This window comes from Pygocentrus nattereri, chromosome 17 (assembly GCF_015220715.1).
Source record: "Pygocentrus nattereri isolate fPygNat1 chromosome 17, fPygNat1.pri, whole genome shotgun sequence".
Classification (NCBI taxonomy): Eukaryota; Metazoa; Chordata; class Actinopteri; order Characiformes; family Serrasalmidae; genus Pygocentrus; species Pygocentrus nattereri.
The window spans coordinates 18,699,536-18,713,630 of record NC_051227.1 but is presented as its reverse complement, the minus strand read 5'-3'; the positions used below and the strand labels follow the sequence as shown (position 1 = coordinate 18,713,630).

The 14,095-nt window shown below is 41.6% G+C and overlaps 1 protein-coding gene across 2 annotated transcripts in view; it reads right to left on the bottom strand.

Annotated features, from left to right (window-relative positions):
• The window catches only part of LOC108442581, a 29,128-nt gene that overhangs the window by 2,064 nt on the left and 12,969 nt on the right, over positions 1–14,095 (bottom strand). For both annotated transcript variants that reach the window (XR_001859057.1, XM_017722698.1), the window contains exons 2-8: positions 9,065–9,119; positions 7,139–7,234; positions 6,674–6,799; positions 5,656–5,775; positions 5,508–5,564; positions 4,880–4,927; positions 2,801–2,851 (exon numbers count right to left, since the gene is read on the bottom strand). Coding sequence is in view for 1 of the 2 variants with exons in the window: in XM_017722698.1 (XP_017578187.1) it covers positions 2,801–2,851; positions 4,880–4,927; positions 5,508–5,564; positions 5,656–5,775; positions 6,674–6,799; positions 7,139–7,234; positions 9,065–9,119 (553 nt within the window). In the remaining variant the exon portion in view is untranslated. The remainder of the gene's footprint in view (positions 1–2,800; positions 2,852–4,879; positions 4,928–5,507; positions 5,565–5,655; positions 5,776–6,673; positions 6,800–7,138; positions 7,235–9,064; positions 9,120–14,095) is intronic.

Below are 14,095 nucleotides of genomic sequence, written 5' to 3'. Positions count from 1 at the left end.
ATCAAACTTCTGTGAAATCAAACTGTCCACTGATTGACAATCAATTTCACAGCTGTTGTGCAAATGGAAAAGACAACAGGTGGAAATTATTGGCAATTAGCAAGACACACTCAATAAAGGAGTGGTTCTGCAGGTGGGCACCACAGACCACTTCTCAGCACCTTTCTGCTTTCTGGCTGATGTTTTGGTCACTTTTGAATGTTGGTGGTGCTTTCACACTCGTGGTAGCAGGAGACGGGCTCTACAACCCACACAAGTGGCTCAGGTAGTGCAGCTCATCCAGGATGGCACGTCAATGCGAGCTGTGGCAAGAAGGTTTGCTGCGTCTGTCAGCCTAGTGTCCAGAGGCTGGAGGCGCTACCAGGAGACAGGCCAGTACACCAGGAGACGTGGAAGAGGCCGTAGGAGGGCAACAACCCAGCAGCAGGACCACTACCTCCGCCTTTGTGCAAGGAGGAACAGGAGGAGCACTCCCAGAGCCCTGCAAAATGACCTACAGCAGGCCACAAAGGTGCATGTGTCTGCACAAACGGTTAGAAACTGACTCCATGAGGATGGTATGAGGGCCCGACATCCACAGATGGGGGCTGTACTCACAGCCCAACACCGTGCAGGACGCTTGGCATTTGCCAGAGAACACCAGGATTGGCAAATTCGCCACTGGCGCTATGTGCTCTTCACAGATGAAAGCAGGTTCACACTTAGCACATGTGACAGACGTGACAGAGTCTGGAGATGCCGTGGAGAGCGATCTGCTGCCTGCAACATCCTTCAGCATGACCAGTTTGGCAGTGGGTCAGTAATGGTGTGGGGTGGCATTTCTTTGGAGGGCCGCACAGCCTTCCATGTGCTCGCCAGAGGTAGCCTGACTGCGATTAGGTACCGAGATGAGATCCTCAGACCCCTTGTGAGACCATATGCTGGTGCGGTTGGCCCTGGGTTCCTCCTAATGCAGGACAATGCAAGACCTCATGTGGCTGCAGTGTGTCAGCAGTTCCTGCAAGATGAAGGCATTGAAGCTATGGACTGGCCCGCCTGTTCCCCAGACCTGAATCCGATTGAGCACATCTGGGACATCATGTCTCGCTCCATCCACCAACGCCACGTTGTACCACAGACTGTCCAGGAGTTGGCGGATGCTTTAGTCCAGGTCTGGGAGGAGATCCCTCATGAGACCATCCACCACCTCATCAGGAGCATGCCCAGGCATTGTAGGGAGGTCATACAGGCACGTGGAGGCCGCACACAATACTGAGCCTCATTTTGACTTGTTTTAATTACATTACATCAAAGTTGGATCAGCCTGTAGTGTGTTTTTCCACTCCAGGCCTCCATTGGTTAATAAATTTGATTTCCATTGATGATTTTTGTGTGATTTTGTTGTCAGCATATTAAACTTTGTACAGAACAAAGTATTCAATGAGAATATTTCATTCATTCAGATCTAGGATGTGTTATTTGAGTGTTCCTTTTATTTTTTTGAGCAGTGTATATGCATATACCGTAGATATAAAAAATACAAGCCGGAGTCAATGATGCCAGAGGACCATTCTTAGTCATTTGTATGTGTAATTAGCTAACATCCAGTAAGCCATTTAAAAAGCTCCTTGAAATGTTGCAGAGAGGTCAGGAATTTTGCAGCCCATTCGGTAACACCCTACAAACAGTTCGTAATTAATGAACTAATCATGAACTAATATAGTAAATATCAGTAACAAATGAAAAAAAATTACTAGGAAAAAAGTTTATCGAACATTAGTTAAAGTAAAACGACAGAAATAACATGTAGATTAACTACTATAGAAGCATCCAGGAACAAATGTTATGTTAACTAACAAGCCAAGCCCCTGGGTGTTGAGGCTTTAAGGCCCTCCTAACCTCCTACTTCCACTTGCTAGAATCATCCCAACCAGACCTGAACTCATTTTAAAATTCCCTTTCACTTAGTTTGTCCTAATGAACCAGATATTCACATAAATCAATGCATCTTTAAAAAAAAAAAAGTCATTGCAGAGAAAACAAATAGTAAAGCAAAAAGTCACTCCAGACAAAACAATAGCAAAACTATGTACACTTCACCACAATGCAGGCATCATTAACAGCGCCCCTTCCTATAAGGTGTGCATCTACTTACGAAAGGCACAAAAAATATTGTTATAAAAAATAGATTTAAATAAATATCATTCTAAATTTGTTTGGGTAGGTTTCTGATCAATCTGGGCATCACTATGGCTACATGGCTGGAAGTCGGCTGCACTAATTAACAAGTATTTCTCAATAAAACACACACTTTTTTCTCAATCAGTATGTTTTCTTGTCTCCCAGGCCCCAGGGCTTCACCCAAGTCACCCTGATGGTAGATCTGGCCTTGCTCAGTGTATAAATATGATACTGTGAACATTAGGAAATGTGTTCTGCTGTTACATGAATAATTAATAAACATAAATCTATCAGTTACTGTTGAATAAGTATAAGAGACCTAAATGGCAGATTAACTAAAATAGCATTATTATATAGAATAAAATACAATTGGAGTTGGAAATGGGGTGCAAGTAATGTGTTATCTGAGCATCTGGTTCTTGCAGAATGGAACAAACTCACACACCTCAAAGGCGGGAAATGCAGATGTAAATTGCATAAATTGCAGAAAATCAGTTGAAAAAGAGGATGTGTGAGCTCAACTTGAGGCCAGCAGCTAGAACTTTCTGAGCACACATTCATGTAAGCATGGCTTAAGTAGCAGTAAAGCAGAAAAGCAAACTTGTCCAACAGTGATTACACTTGCTCTATGTTTACTCACCTGGTTTATTTTGTGAAGCAGTAGATCCATATTCTTCAGCAGCGTGATTACCTGCAGAAGTCAAGGGCGCAAATGTATAGTTACTAAAATATGTACACAAACACAAAAACAGAAAAAAAGGTCACAGGTGAAAAAGCTAAAGGTACGGCTGCTGTTGGAACAAAACATCGTATCTCCAGAATAGTAACTTCATAGGAGAAGGAAAAAAAACACTTTACTTTTAATGTAAGTCAGTGGAACCAGATTTTTTAAAAGTCATTTTGGGTCATTTCTTTTAATCCATCATGTAATTTACATACAATGTACAGGACACCAGATATTTTCAAATGATGTCGAAAACAAAAAAAGCGATGCAAGGTTTTCTTCTGACAACGGCTGCACTTTTAACAGTTGGCCTATATATGTATAGTAAGCTAACATCAGCTGAGCCGTTTGAAAAGCCCCACCAAAATGTAAAATTTTGCAGTGAGTTAGAGCTTTTTGTAGTTTTGTAGTACGTGCAGGGCTCATAGAAGTATTGTCTAATGTTTGCTAGATAGCATGCTGTTGCAGTAGTGTTCTATTTGGAGTAGAATTCCATTAATTACACCATTTACCATCTGCCTTCCTCACTGAATTGCTGATGTGCTCAGGGGGGTGAGGTGTGAGGGGTCTGTGTCCCTCTGAAATCTACAACCATCTCTTTAGTCTTGGTGACATTCAAAGAGAGACTGTTATCCTTGCACCAGAATTCACGCTGCCTCAATACCTCTCTGTAGCTCCGCTAAACTATATGATGCGGTTATGAGAGAGCAGATATTCAACAGCGAGTAAGGTACACGGCCCTGGGGGGCTCCGGTGTTCAGAGTGTTGGGGTGAGATGTTTTCAAACATGTTGGGACAACAGCCTGCAGCTAGCTAGTGGGCACTCCTTAAGCACACCTCCAGGAATGTTATCAGGGCCTGCAGCTTTATGTGGTTCACCAGGGTTCTCTTCACACTGGCTGCTTTCACAGACAGTGCCTGGTCAGTGAGGGGGACGTGAGATCATTACTGCTGCTTCAGTGTTGGATGCTTCAAAGCAGGCATGGATGTTTATAGCATTTGGGAGGACTGTGTCATTGGTGCATTGGTGTTTTTTCTTCTTGCAGTCAGTGGCAGTTTAAATGCCCTGCCGCATATGTTGTGTTATGTTATATGGTGATGGTGGTGGTGTGTTAGTGTGTGCTGTGCTGGTGCAAGTGGATCAGACACAGTAGCGCCACTGGAGTTTTTAAACACTGTGTCCACTCACTGTCCACTCTATTAGACACTCCCACCTTGCCAGTCTACAGTGTAGATGTAAGTCCACAGGATGCTGTTGTCTGGATATTTTTGGTTGGTGGACTATTCTCAGTCCAGCAGTGACACAGAGGTGTTTAAAAACTCCAGCAGCACTGCTGTGTCTGATCCACTCAGACCAGCACAACACACACTAATACACCACCACCACATCAGTGTTACTGCAGTGCTGAGAATGATCAACCACCCAAATAGAACCTGCTCTGTGAGGGTCCATGGGGGTCCCGACCACTGAAGAACAGGGTAAAAGGGGGCTAACAAAGTATCAGAGAAACAGATGGACTACAGTCTGTAACTGTAGAACTACAAAGTGCTCCTATACAGTAGCTGCTATCTATCGTTATCTGTCGGAAGAAAATCCCATATTTCCATTTTTGTAATTTTTCAGTTTTGGAGATAATTTCAAACGACCTGTTGCCCTTTACATTGTGTGTAAATTTCATGATGAATGGAGCAAAAGAAATGGCCCCAAATGACTGGGAAAGATGTCTGGTTCCGTTGACTTGCATTAAAACTACAGTATGTTTTTTCTTTCTCTTGTAAAGTTCTAATTTTGGAGATACAAGGTTTTCTTCTGACAACAGCAATATATATATATATATATATATATATATATATATATTTCAAGAAATTGAGACATTCCATCCTTAAGTTTTAAAAACTTAATCCTGATGTCAGTTGAATGATGGTTTAGCCAATCAAAATTTAGTTTCGTTAAACATTCTAATAACTCTAAAGCAGTGGGGGTTAAAAACATACCCGATTCCTTTTTAAGCTTCAAATGGAGCTGAAAAAGCTGTGTGGAACCTGTAACAGAGAGAAAATACAGGGTTTTCTCAGTGTACACAATTTGTTTGAGATGACACCAGAGATAAAAGTCAATAATAAAATAAAAAATAAAATAAAACAGTGTCCTGTGACTTTTGACTCACCCAGCACACGGAATTGACAAATTGGGTTTTTTTGGAAAAGCAGTGATAATTATGGTAAATGTAATAAAATAAAAGCAACAGTTCATGTTAAACACTCTGAGTACTCATATGGCTCTGGCACCTGTAGTTTTTTATTGTGGCTGTTTATGTGGTTGTTATGGTGATTGATTTACTTGGAAATCATCTTTGTTTATAGAATTAAACAAGCACACAGATTATAGTTTATTATGTGAACTGTCACATGCATTTAAGTGGCTTGACCATTCTTGTCATCAACCCATATATAGATTTTAGTGTTACACATGTATTTCAGAGTTTTGTTTTTGTTAGTCATGTTAATTGTTTCTAGGTTCACCCTGAATAATCATTTGTGGATTTTCTATAGGATTTATACCCCCTGTTGAAAAATGTGTTTTATGAGATTTAATATGCCTTGATTTAAAGAATGTTTTTACCTTGCACACTTAGGACAACATCTGTAGCTTTTGTCCAAGTGAAGCTGAGATCTGTGTCTTTGGAGTGAAAAGATAAAGAAAAATGCCTTAGAATTAATATATTACTCATATTATCAGGAAATCAACGTGACGGCAAACAGAGACTTACCATAGAAATACGCTCGACATTTGGCTTTTCTCACATCTTTAAAGTTTTCATTCTCTTTCCAGCCACAATCCATGCCTGTGCACTTGTAGTCTCCTAGTTCACACTCTACTAAAGACGTCTCTATAATTTTACAGAACAAAAGGGCACATTTAATGAATGCATATATTTCGCAAAATCAATGACACACACATTGTTTTTGTTCATATTGGTGCTCAAATGAATGGATTTACATTACTTTAAAATATTAGATGTTACATTTATTATGACTATAGAGCTATTATTAAAATGTCTATGAATTTTATAAGACACAAAAATTAATAGAATGTATTTGTATATTCATCTACAAAAGTGGTGATATTCTACCCTGAAAATCTCCAAAACATTGAGGGGAGATCATTTATTGATAATGTATTCATATATTCATCAGTCTGGTTAGAGGTCCCACCACCAAACGTGAAAATACCAAAAATATCTTCATTTTCAGAAAAAAAAGGTAGTAAACTGTCACAGGGGCAGGACCCCTATTGTCACTGGGGTGGTACCCTCAAGGGTACATCTCAGTACCTTTAGTCAGGGAATATAATTGTACTATAATCCATTGAAATTATACTTAAGATGTACTCCACACCCCCCGTCTTGTCTCCAGGCTTTTATTTCACTGTTCTATTTTAAAACATTCAGTTATGAAAAGGTACAAATATGCACTTTTAAACTTAGAAAAAACATATTTAAGGTACAAAATTAGAACTTAAAACCACTGTTGAACCTTTGAAGGTACATTTACATTGTTTGTGCCTTGATGAACCAAAAAAAGGACCTGCATAGAACCTTTATTTCAAACCGTGCATCATACTCACATACAACTGCACCATGATTTTGAGCCTTATTTTTGCAGTTGTGCTATGAATATGTAAACTCCCCACTTCACCTTAAAAACAGTTGGTCTAAATCTCAATAAAATGTTGCCTACACAATTCCAGGAAAAGAGGTGATGAGAAAATCTGTTCTATTCCTTTACCTTTGTTTATGTTGCAGGCTGTAAATGTTGAGTTTAGATGGTGACTGAAGCCACATTCTTCATAAGAGTTACAGAATGGCTCATTATCCCCTTTTTGGTTGAATGATGTGCAAGACATTTCCCACACTGTAAGCAGAACCACATACTATCATCAAACAGCCGTTAGAGTTTGAGATTACAGATAAAATAAAACATCCAATCCACTTTTTATTTCCAAAGTTTTTTTATATACATGCAGATATTAGAAACATGTAGAATGTAATAATTTAATTGTCATGTAAATAAAGGTTTCTCACATCTCACAACATTGGCTTAAGGTTTATGCTTTCTTCTGAATGTTTCAGTCTTTATTTGTGTTGAGAAGATCATTACCTGGGTCATTAATGTTCTCATGGCACAGTGTGGGTGGAAATGCAGAAATATAAAGAATTGAACCAGTAAAACTAAATGAGAGGGGAAACTTACCCTTTGTCTTTTCCACAGTGTATAGGATTTCAGGCTGGGAAGGATCAATGAATCTTAAATGAAGATCTGGATACTTTGAATCAGATTTATTAAGTCCTTAAGGAGAATAACAATTGGCTGGTTAACCGTCATTGATATTGAGTTATAACATCAGTTGATAATATCTTGGAACATCAAATTTAATAGAATTCAGATAAAAATCTATTAAATTCCTTAATGATGTATCACAAAGAAAATATATTTATAATGTTAAAAGAACAGATCAGTGTTTTTTTTTATTATTATTTTATATATTTTCCAGGTTATGCATGCATGCAGTAGTGTATGCTCAATGGCCCTTATTCATCAAAGCAGAAATGACCAAAGATCTGATCATCCTGAATTATGTATTAACTACTCCTCATCTGTTTCAGGAAAGTGTTGCACTATGATGAAACAAGCAGTGGTCTGAACACAACCAGCTTCAGTGCATGAATATTGCTGCTGTGGGAATGGTATGAAATGTCCAAAACGGTAACTTTACAGGAGACGGAAAAAACATACATTCCTTTCAATGTAAATCAATGGAACCACTGGCCATTTATTTTGGTCCATCCTTTATGAAATGTACACACAATATAAAGGCCAGCATGCATTTTCAAACGGTCAAAAAATGATAATCAACAAAAATGGAGATACAAGGTTTGTATCTGACAACAGCAATATGTTATTTACATATAGATTTCAGGTTGAGAATTCAGATTCATTTTTACTCTTCCATTTGGGAAATGTGTCTTGCAGCATGGCTCCAATAAAGTAAAGGTTAAGAATAACAACCAGTAAATTAGTACACAGAAAACACCAAGACAAAAATCACAAGGCGAAATACACTCAACTAAGTGAACAGTAAAAGCAAAGACATACAATAAATAAATAAATAAAATAAACTGATATATTTTCAGTTTCAAGTTGCCTAGTCAGGGTTTGCATTCTGCTCAGAATATGGACCCTGCTCTCTGTAGGCTACTGCATTCTTCCAGGTCGTTTAAATTTAAACATTTCTACAGGATTTAAGTTTGATTGTCCATACACACCAAAGACAGCTGTAGGCAACATTAGCCACATTTACATGCAGCCTAATAATCCATTAATAATTTGACTAATAGCTCAATTGGAATAGAATACGTCCAGGTACACACCTCAATCGGAATAGATTAATCCGATTGAGGCAATTTGGAATACAATATCTATCCAAATGAAAATAAATAATCTGTGAAATAGAAGAATAATAGCCATGTAAATGCCTGTATCCATTTACATTCCCAGTGGGAAAGTGTAAGTATGTTTTGCGCATGTGCATCGCGTCATAGTGAAAGTTTATAATGTTCAACATGACAGAGCAGAAACTGGTCTGCAGAAGTTTACGCTAAGATCTTTAAAAGACAGCACTAACTGTAAACCCATCTCACTCTGACTGAACTCACGTGACGCTCGCTGTCACAGTAACATCTCCACTAAGTGGTTCTCTGTCCATGCATGTAATTTTGGATCTGATTACTTGTAGTGTGCATGAAAACGGAGACTTTCCACAGATTGCTGCGTAGAGTGAGCAGATAAACACCTCAGTCTTAATCTATAATCAGAATGAATTCAATTGGATCGGCATAAATCTCTGCATGTAAACACAGCCAATAATGAATAAAGTGTTAACAGTTCTACAGTAATTGTTTGCTGAAGTGGCTTGTATAGTATAGTGGGTAACACCTCTGCCTTCTCCCGCCGTAGACTGGGGTTCAAATCCCCGCCTGGGTAACCACCCTATACTAATAAGAGTCCTTGCACAAGACTCCTAACACCACCTTCACCTACCTATATAAACTGATCAAACTTGTAAGTCACTCTATATAAAATCGGCAGCTAAATACTGCAAATGTTTTATGAACTTACCATAGCACAGAATTGGTAGGATTAGAACAATCAAGGAGAATATATTCATGTTTGTCTGTGAAAGAAAGAATAAATGTTAGTCAGTGATAATGGGGCCTTTCTATTAAACTAACATGATCAATAAGCAAATTGTGATGTTAACCTGTTAATTGCAAACTAAGTGCAAATAAACCATAAAACTAGTATATTTCCGTATTGTGTAAAATGACTCAATGAAGAAATATAGTCCTTTTTTCAGCTATGGCTATAGCATAATATAAGCTTAATCACAATTAGTTCTGATAGACCTCATCTAAAGTAATATTATGGAATTCAAATATATATTGAGTGGGAGTTTAATGTAGGATTTGTGAAGAAGATTGTATCAATCAATATTTCACCAAGTTAACCAATTTACTTTTTGTTCTTTTTTTTCCTCAAATTTGTGGGGGAAAGATTGTTCAAGAATGTCGTATGCTACTAATAAATAAAAGGGAAGCATTTATTCATTCATCTTCGAGGCCACTTATTCTCCTGGGTCACCAGGGTTGAGCCTATCCCAACACTCACTAGGCGGAAGGCAGGAAACATCCTGTACAGGTTGCCAGTCCATCCCAAGGCAGGCAGACACACACACACACAAGGAACAATTTAGCGTGTCCAATTAGCCTGACTGCATGCCTTTGGACTGTGGGAGGAAACCCAGAGAAAACACACACAAGGAGAACATGCAAACTCAGCACAAAAAAGGACCCTGGTCAAAGGATAATCTAGAAAATGAATGGTGTAGAAATTGTTTCACTCAAAAAAGTGCATTGTGAGTCTAAATTCCTCTTTCTTTTTATTTTTTTTACCTGAATAACAGGAAAAAAAACACAAAAAAGAACAAAATTTTCCCAAACCCCCCCCCAAAAATCCAAAATTTCTTTTTATTGACTGAAATATAAGAGTTGTCATCAGGGGTATGTATGGATTATTGAAAAAGCCAAGGGGTTCAAAAAAGAAGTTAACATGTGTTTCAATGACTCTAGCAAACCGCTCAACTCTATAAATCATGGAAAAGTATGAAATGTCCTCAGGAAAATGGGAATACCAGAGCATCTTATTGTCCTAATAAGTAATCTCTACACCAGTCAACAAGCCATGGTTGGGACAGAACAGACTGGCTCAACATTGGCAAAGGAGTTCGACAAGACTGCCCACCATCACCATACCTGTCCAGCTTGTGTGCAGAACAGATAATGAGAGAATCAGGACTGGAGGAAGGATTCAGGATTGGTTAAAGAAACATCAACAACTTGCAGATGATACAACGCTAATGGCAGAAAAGAGTGAAAAGATGGGACTTCAGCTCAATATGAAGAAGACAAAGGTTATGACAACAGGAAAGACTGCTAACTTCAGCATTGGTGGAGAAGGTGTGCAAATGACGGACAGCTTTTATCTACTCTGATCAATAATTAGCAGTAGAGGATCTAACATTTAAGAAATACAATACAGATTGGCACTCAGCAGAACATGAATGAAGAAGGTTGAAAAGGTCTTTAAATGTAATGATTTGTATCTACAAACAAATATGAGAATATTGTCCATGCTGTGGTCTGTTCTTTATTAATGTGAAAGCTGGACAATAAACGAGTGAGGCAGGAAAACATAAATGCCTTTACTTTTGCCTGAACTTATGTGCTGGTGAAGATTTTTGAGAGTTTCTTAGACAATCAAAAAAGGGAAAAAAGCAAACAAATCCTTGAATGAATCAAGCTTCATCTCTCCGTCAACCAATCTGATAACCAACATGAGAAGATGAATAGATACAGTCAGAGGAATCATGAACCAGTCATTCAGACGTCTGAAGATTCAAACTGAAGACAGGATATTCTGAAGAAGCACTATCCATATAGTCAGCAAGAGAACAATATTATTATTAATAATAATAATAATAATAATAATGAGTAAAAATGAACAGTTTGCATAAGGTGGGCACATTTTTATTGAGTTTCTGTCCTCTTGGATTCTTGCTCAGTGTCATGATTGGCTCCTTCCAGTCCTGTCCGTGTGCTTTTGTTTTGGTTTTGGTCTGGTCCATGTGCTTTTGTTTTGCTGCTTTCCTGGTCCTTCCCCCTTGTTTCCAGACCCTGCCCTTGATTTTCACCTGTTACCCTCTTGTTAACCACCTGTGTCTCGTTACCTGTCCCTGTATTTAAGCCCTGTGTTTTGTCTCTGGCTGGTCTTTGTTTGAAGTGTTTGGTATTTGTTATTATGGCCTCTGTTGTTTGTTGTTCCTGTGCTCCTTTGCATAATGTCTGTCCCTCCTTTTCTCCATGTTGGCTCTGTGACCCTGGATTGTTCTGACCCTGAGTTTGAATTTACCCATAATAAATCTCGCTTCTCTTCACACATGCGCGTGCCTCATCATCGCTCCACAACGTTACACTGAACGAAGTGTAAATTGAGTTGCATATTTAATATCAGATATTTTCCATCCATCCATCCATCCATTATCTTCCGCTTGTCCGGGGTTCGGGTTGCGGGGGCAGCATCCTAAGCAATGAAGCCCAGACCTCCCTTTCCCCAGCCACTTCCACCAGCTCTCCAAGGGGGATTCCGAGGCGCTCCCAGGCCAGCTGGGCGATATAGTCGCGCCAGCGTGTCCTGGGTCTTCCCCGGGGTCTCCTCCCAGGTGGACTCGCCTGTGACACCTCCCGAGGGAGGCGTCCAGGAGGCATCCTAACCAGATGCCCGAACCACCTCAGCTGGCTCCTCTCGACGTGAAGAAGCAGCGGCTCTACTCCGAGTCCCTCCCGGATGACTGAACTTCTCACCCTATCTCTAAGGGAGAGTCCAGACACCCTGCGGAGGAAACTCATTTCGGCCGCTTGTATTCGCGATCTTATTCTTTCGGTCATTACCCAAAGCTCATGACCATAGGTGAGGGTGGGAACGTAGATCGACCGGTAAATCGAGAGCCTTGCCTTATAGCTCAGCTCTTTCTTTACCACAACAGACCGGTAAAGAGCCCGCATCACTGCTGACCCAGCACCAATCCACCTGTCAATCTCCCGCTCCCTTGTACCATCACTCGTGAACAAGACCCCGAGATACTTGAACTCCTCCACTTGAGGCAAGAGCCTATCCCTGACCCAGAGAGGGCTCTCCACCCTTTTCCGCCTGAGAACCATGGTCTCGGATTTAGAGGTACTGATTCTCATCCCAGCCGCTTCACACTCGGCTGCAAACCGATCCAGCGAAAGCTGAAGTTCGCGGCCTGATGTCCCCAATAGGACCACATCATCTGCAAACAGCAGTGATGTGACCCTGAGGTCACCAAACCGGACACCCTCCATCCCTTGACTGCGCCTAGAAATTCTATCCATTAAAATTATGAATAGAATCGGTGACAAAGGGCAGCCCTGACGGAGTCCAACTCTCACTGGGAACGAGTCTGACTTACTGCCGGCTATGCGAACCAAACTCCAGCTTTGTTTGTACAGGGCCTGAATGGCTCGTAGCAAAGAGCCATGTACCCCGTACTCCCGAAGCACCTCCCACAGAATACCCCCGGGAACACAGTCGAATGCCTTCTCCAGATCCACAAAGCACATGTGGACTGGTTGGGCAAACTCCCATGAACCCTCCAGAATCCTGGAGAGGGTGAAGAGTTGGTCCAGTGTTCCACGACCAGGGCGGAACCCGCACTTTTCCTCCTGGATCCGAGGTTCGACTATAAGCCGGACTCTCTTCTCCAGTACCCCTGCATAGACCTTGCCAGGGAGGCTGAGGAGTGTGATTCCCCTGTAGTTGGAACACACCCTCCGGTCCCCTTTTTTAAAAAGAGGCACCACCACCCCAGTCTGCCAATCCAGTGGCACCGCCCCCGATGTCCACGCAATGTTGAAAAGGCGTGTCAGCCAAGACAGCCCCACAACATCCAGAGCCTTGAGGAACTCAGGGCGGATCTCATCCACCCCTGGAGCCTTGCCACCAAGGAGCTTCTTAACTACCTTAGCGACTTCGGCCTCAGTAATGGACAAGCCTATTCCCATGTCCCCAGACTCAGCCTCCTCACTGGAGAACGTGTCGGTTTGATTGAGAAGGTCCTCAAAGTATTCCTTCCACCGCCCAATGACGTCTTCAGTCGAAGTCAGCAGCACACCATCTCCACTATATACAGTGCTAGTGGCACACTGCTTTCCCCTTCTGAGTCGCCTGACGGTTTGCCAGAATCTTTTCGGAGCCGACTTAAAGTCAGTTTCCAAGGCCTCACCAAACTCCTCCCATACACGGGTTTTTGCCTTGGCAACAACTGAAGCCGCAGATCGCTTGGCCTGTCGATACCTGCCAGCTGCCTCTGGTGTCCCACAGGCCAACCATGCCCGGTAGGACTCCTTCTTCAGCTTGACGGCATCTCTCACCTGGGGTGTCCACCACCGGGTTCGAGGATTACCGCCCCGACAGGCACCAACTACCTTACGGCCACAGCTACAGTCAGCCGCTTCAGCAATGGAGGAACGGAACATGGCCCATTCTGAGTCAATGTCCCCCACCTCCCCCGATATCTGGTCAAAGTTCTGACGGAGGTGTGAGTTGAAGATCAATCTGACAGGTTCTTCTGCTAGACGTTCCCAGCAAACCCTCACTATGCGTTTGGGCTTGCCTGGTCTGACCGGCATCTTCCCCCACCACCTGATCCAACTCACCACCAGGTGGTGATCAGTTGACAGCTCAGCTCCTCTCTTTACCCGAGTGTCCAAAACACATGGCCGCAAGTCCGATAACACGACTACAAAGTCAATCATTGAACTGCGGCCTAGGGTGTCCTGGTGCCATGTGCACTTATGGACATCCTTGTGTTCAAACATGGTGTTCGTGATGGACAAACTGTGGTTTGCGCAGAAGTCCAAAAACTGAACACCACTCGGGTTCAGATCAGAGAGGCCATTCCTCCCAATCACACCCCCCCAGGTCTCACTGTCATTGCCCACGTGAGCGTTGAAGTCCCCCAGTAGGACAATAGAGTCTCCAGGAGGAGCACTTTCAAGCACCCTTCCCAAG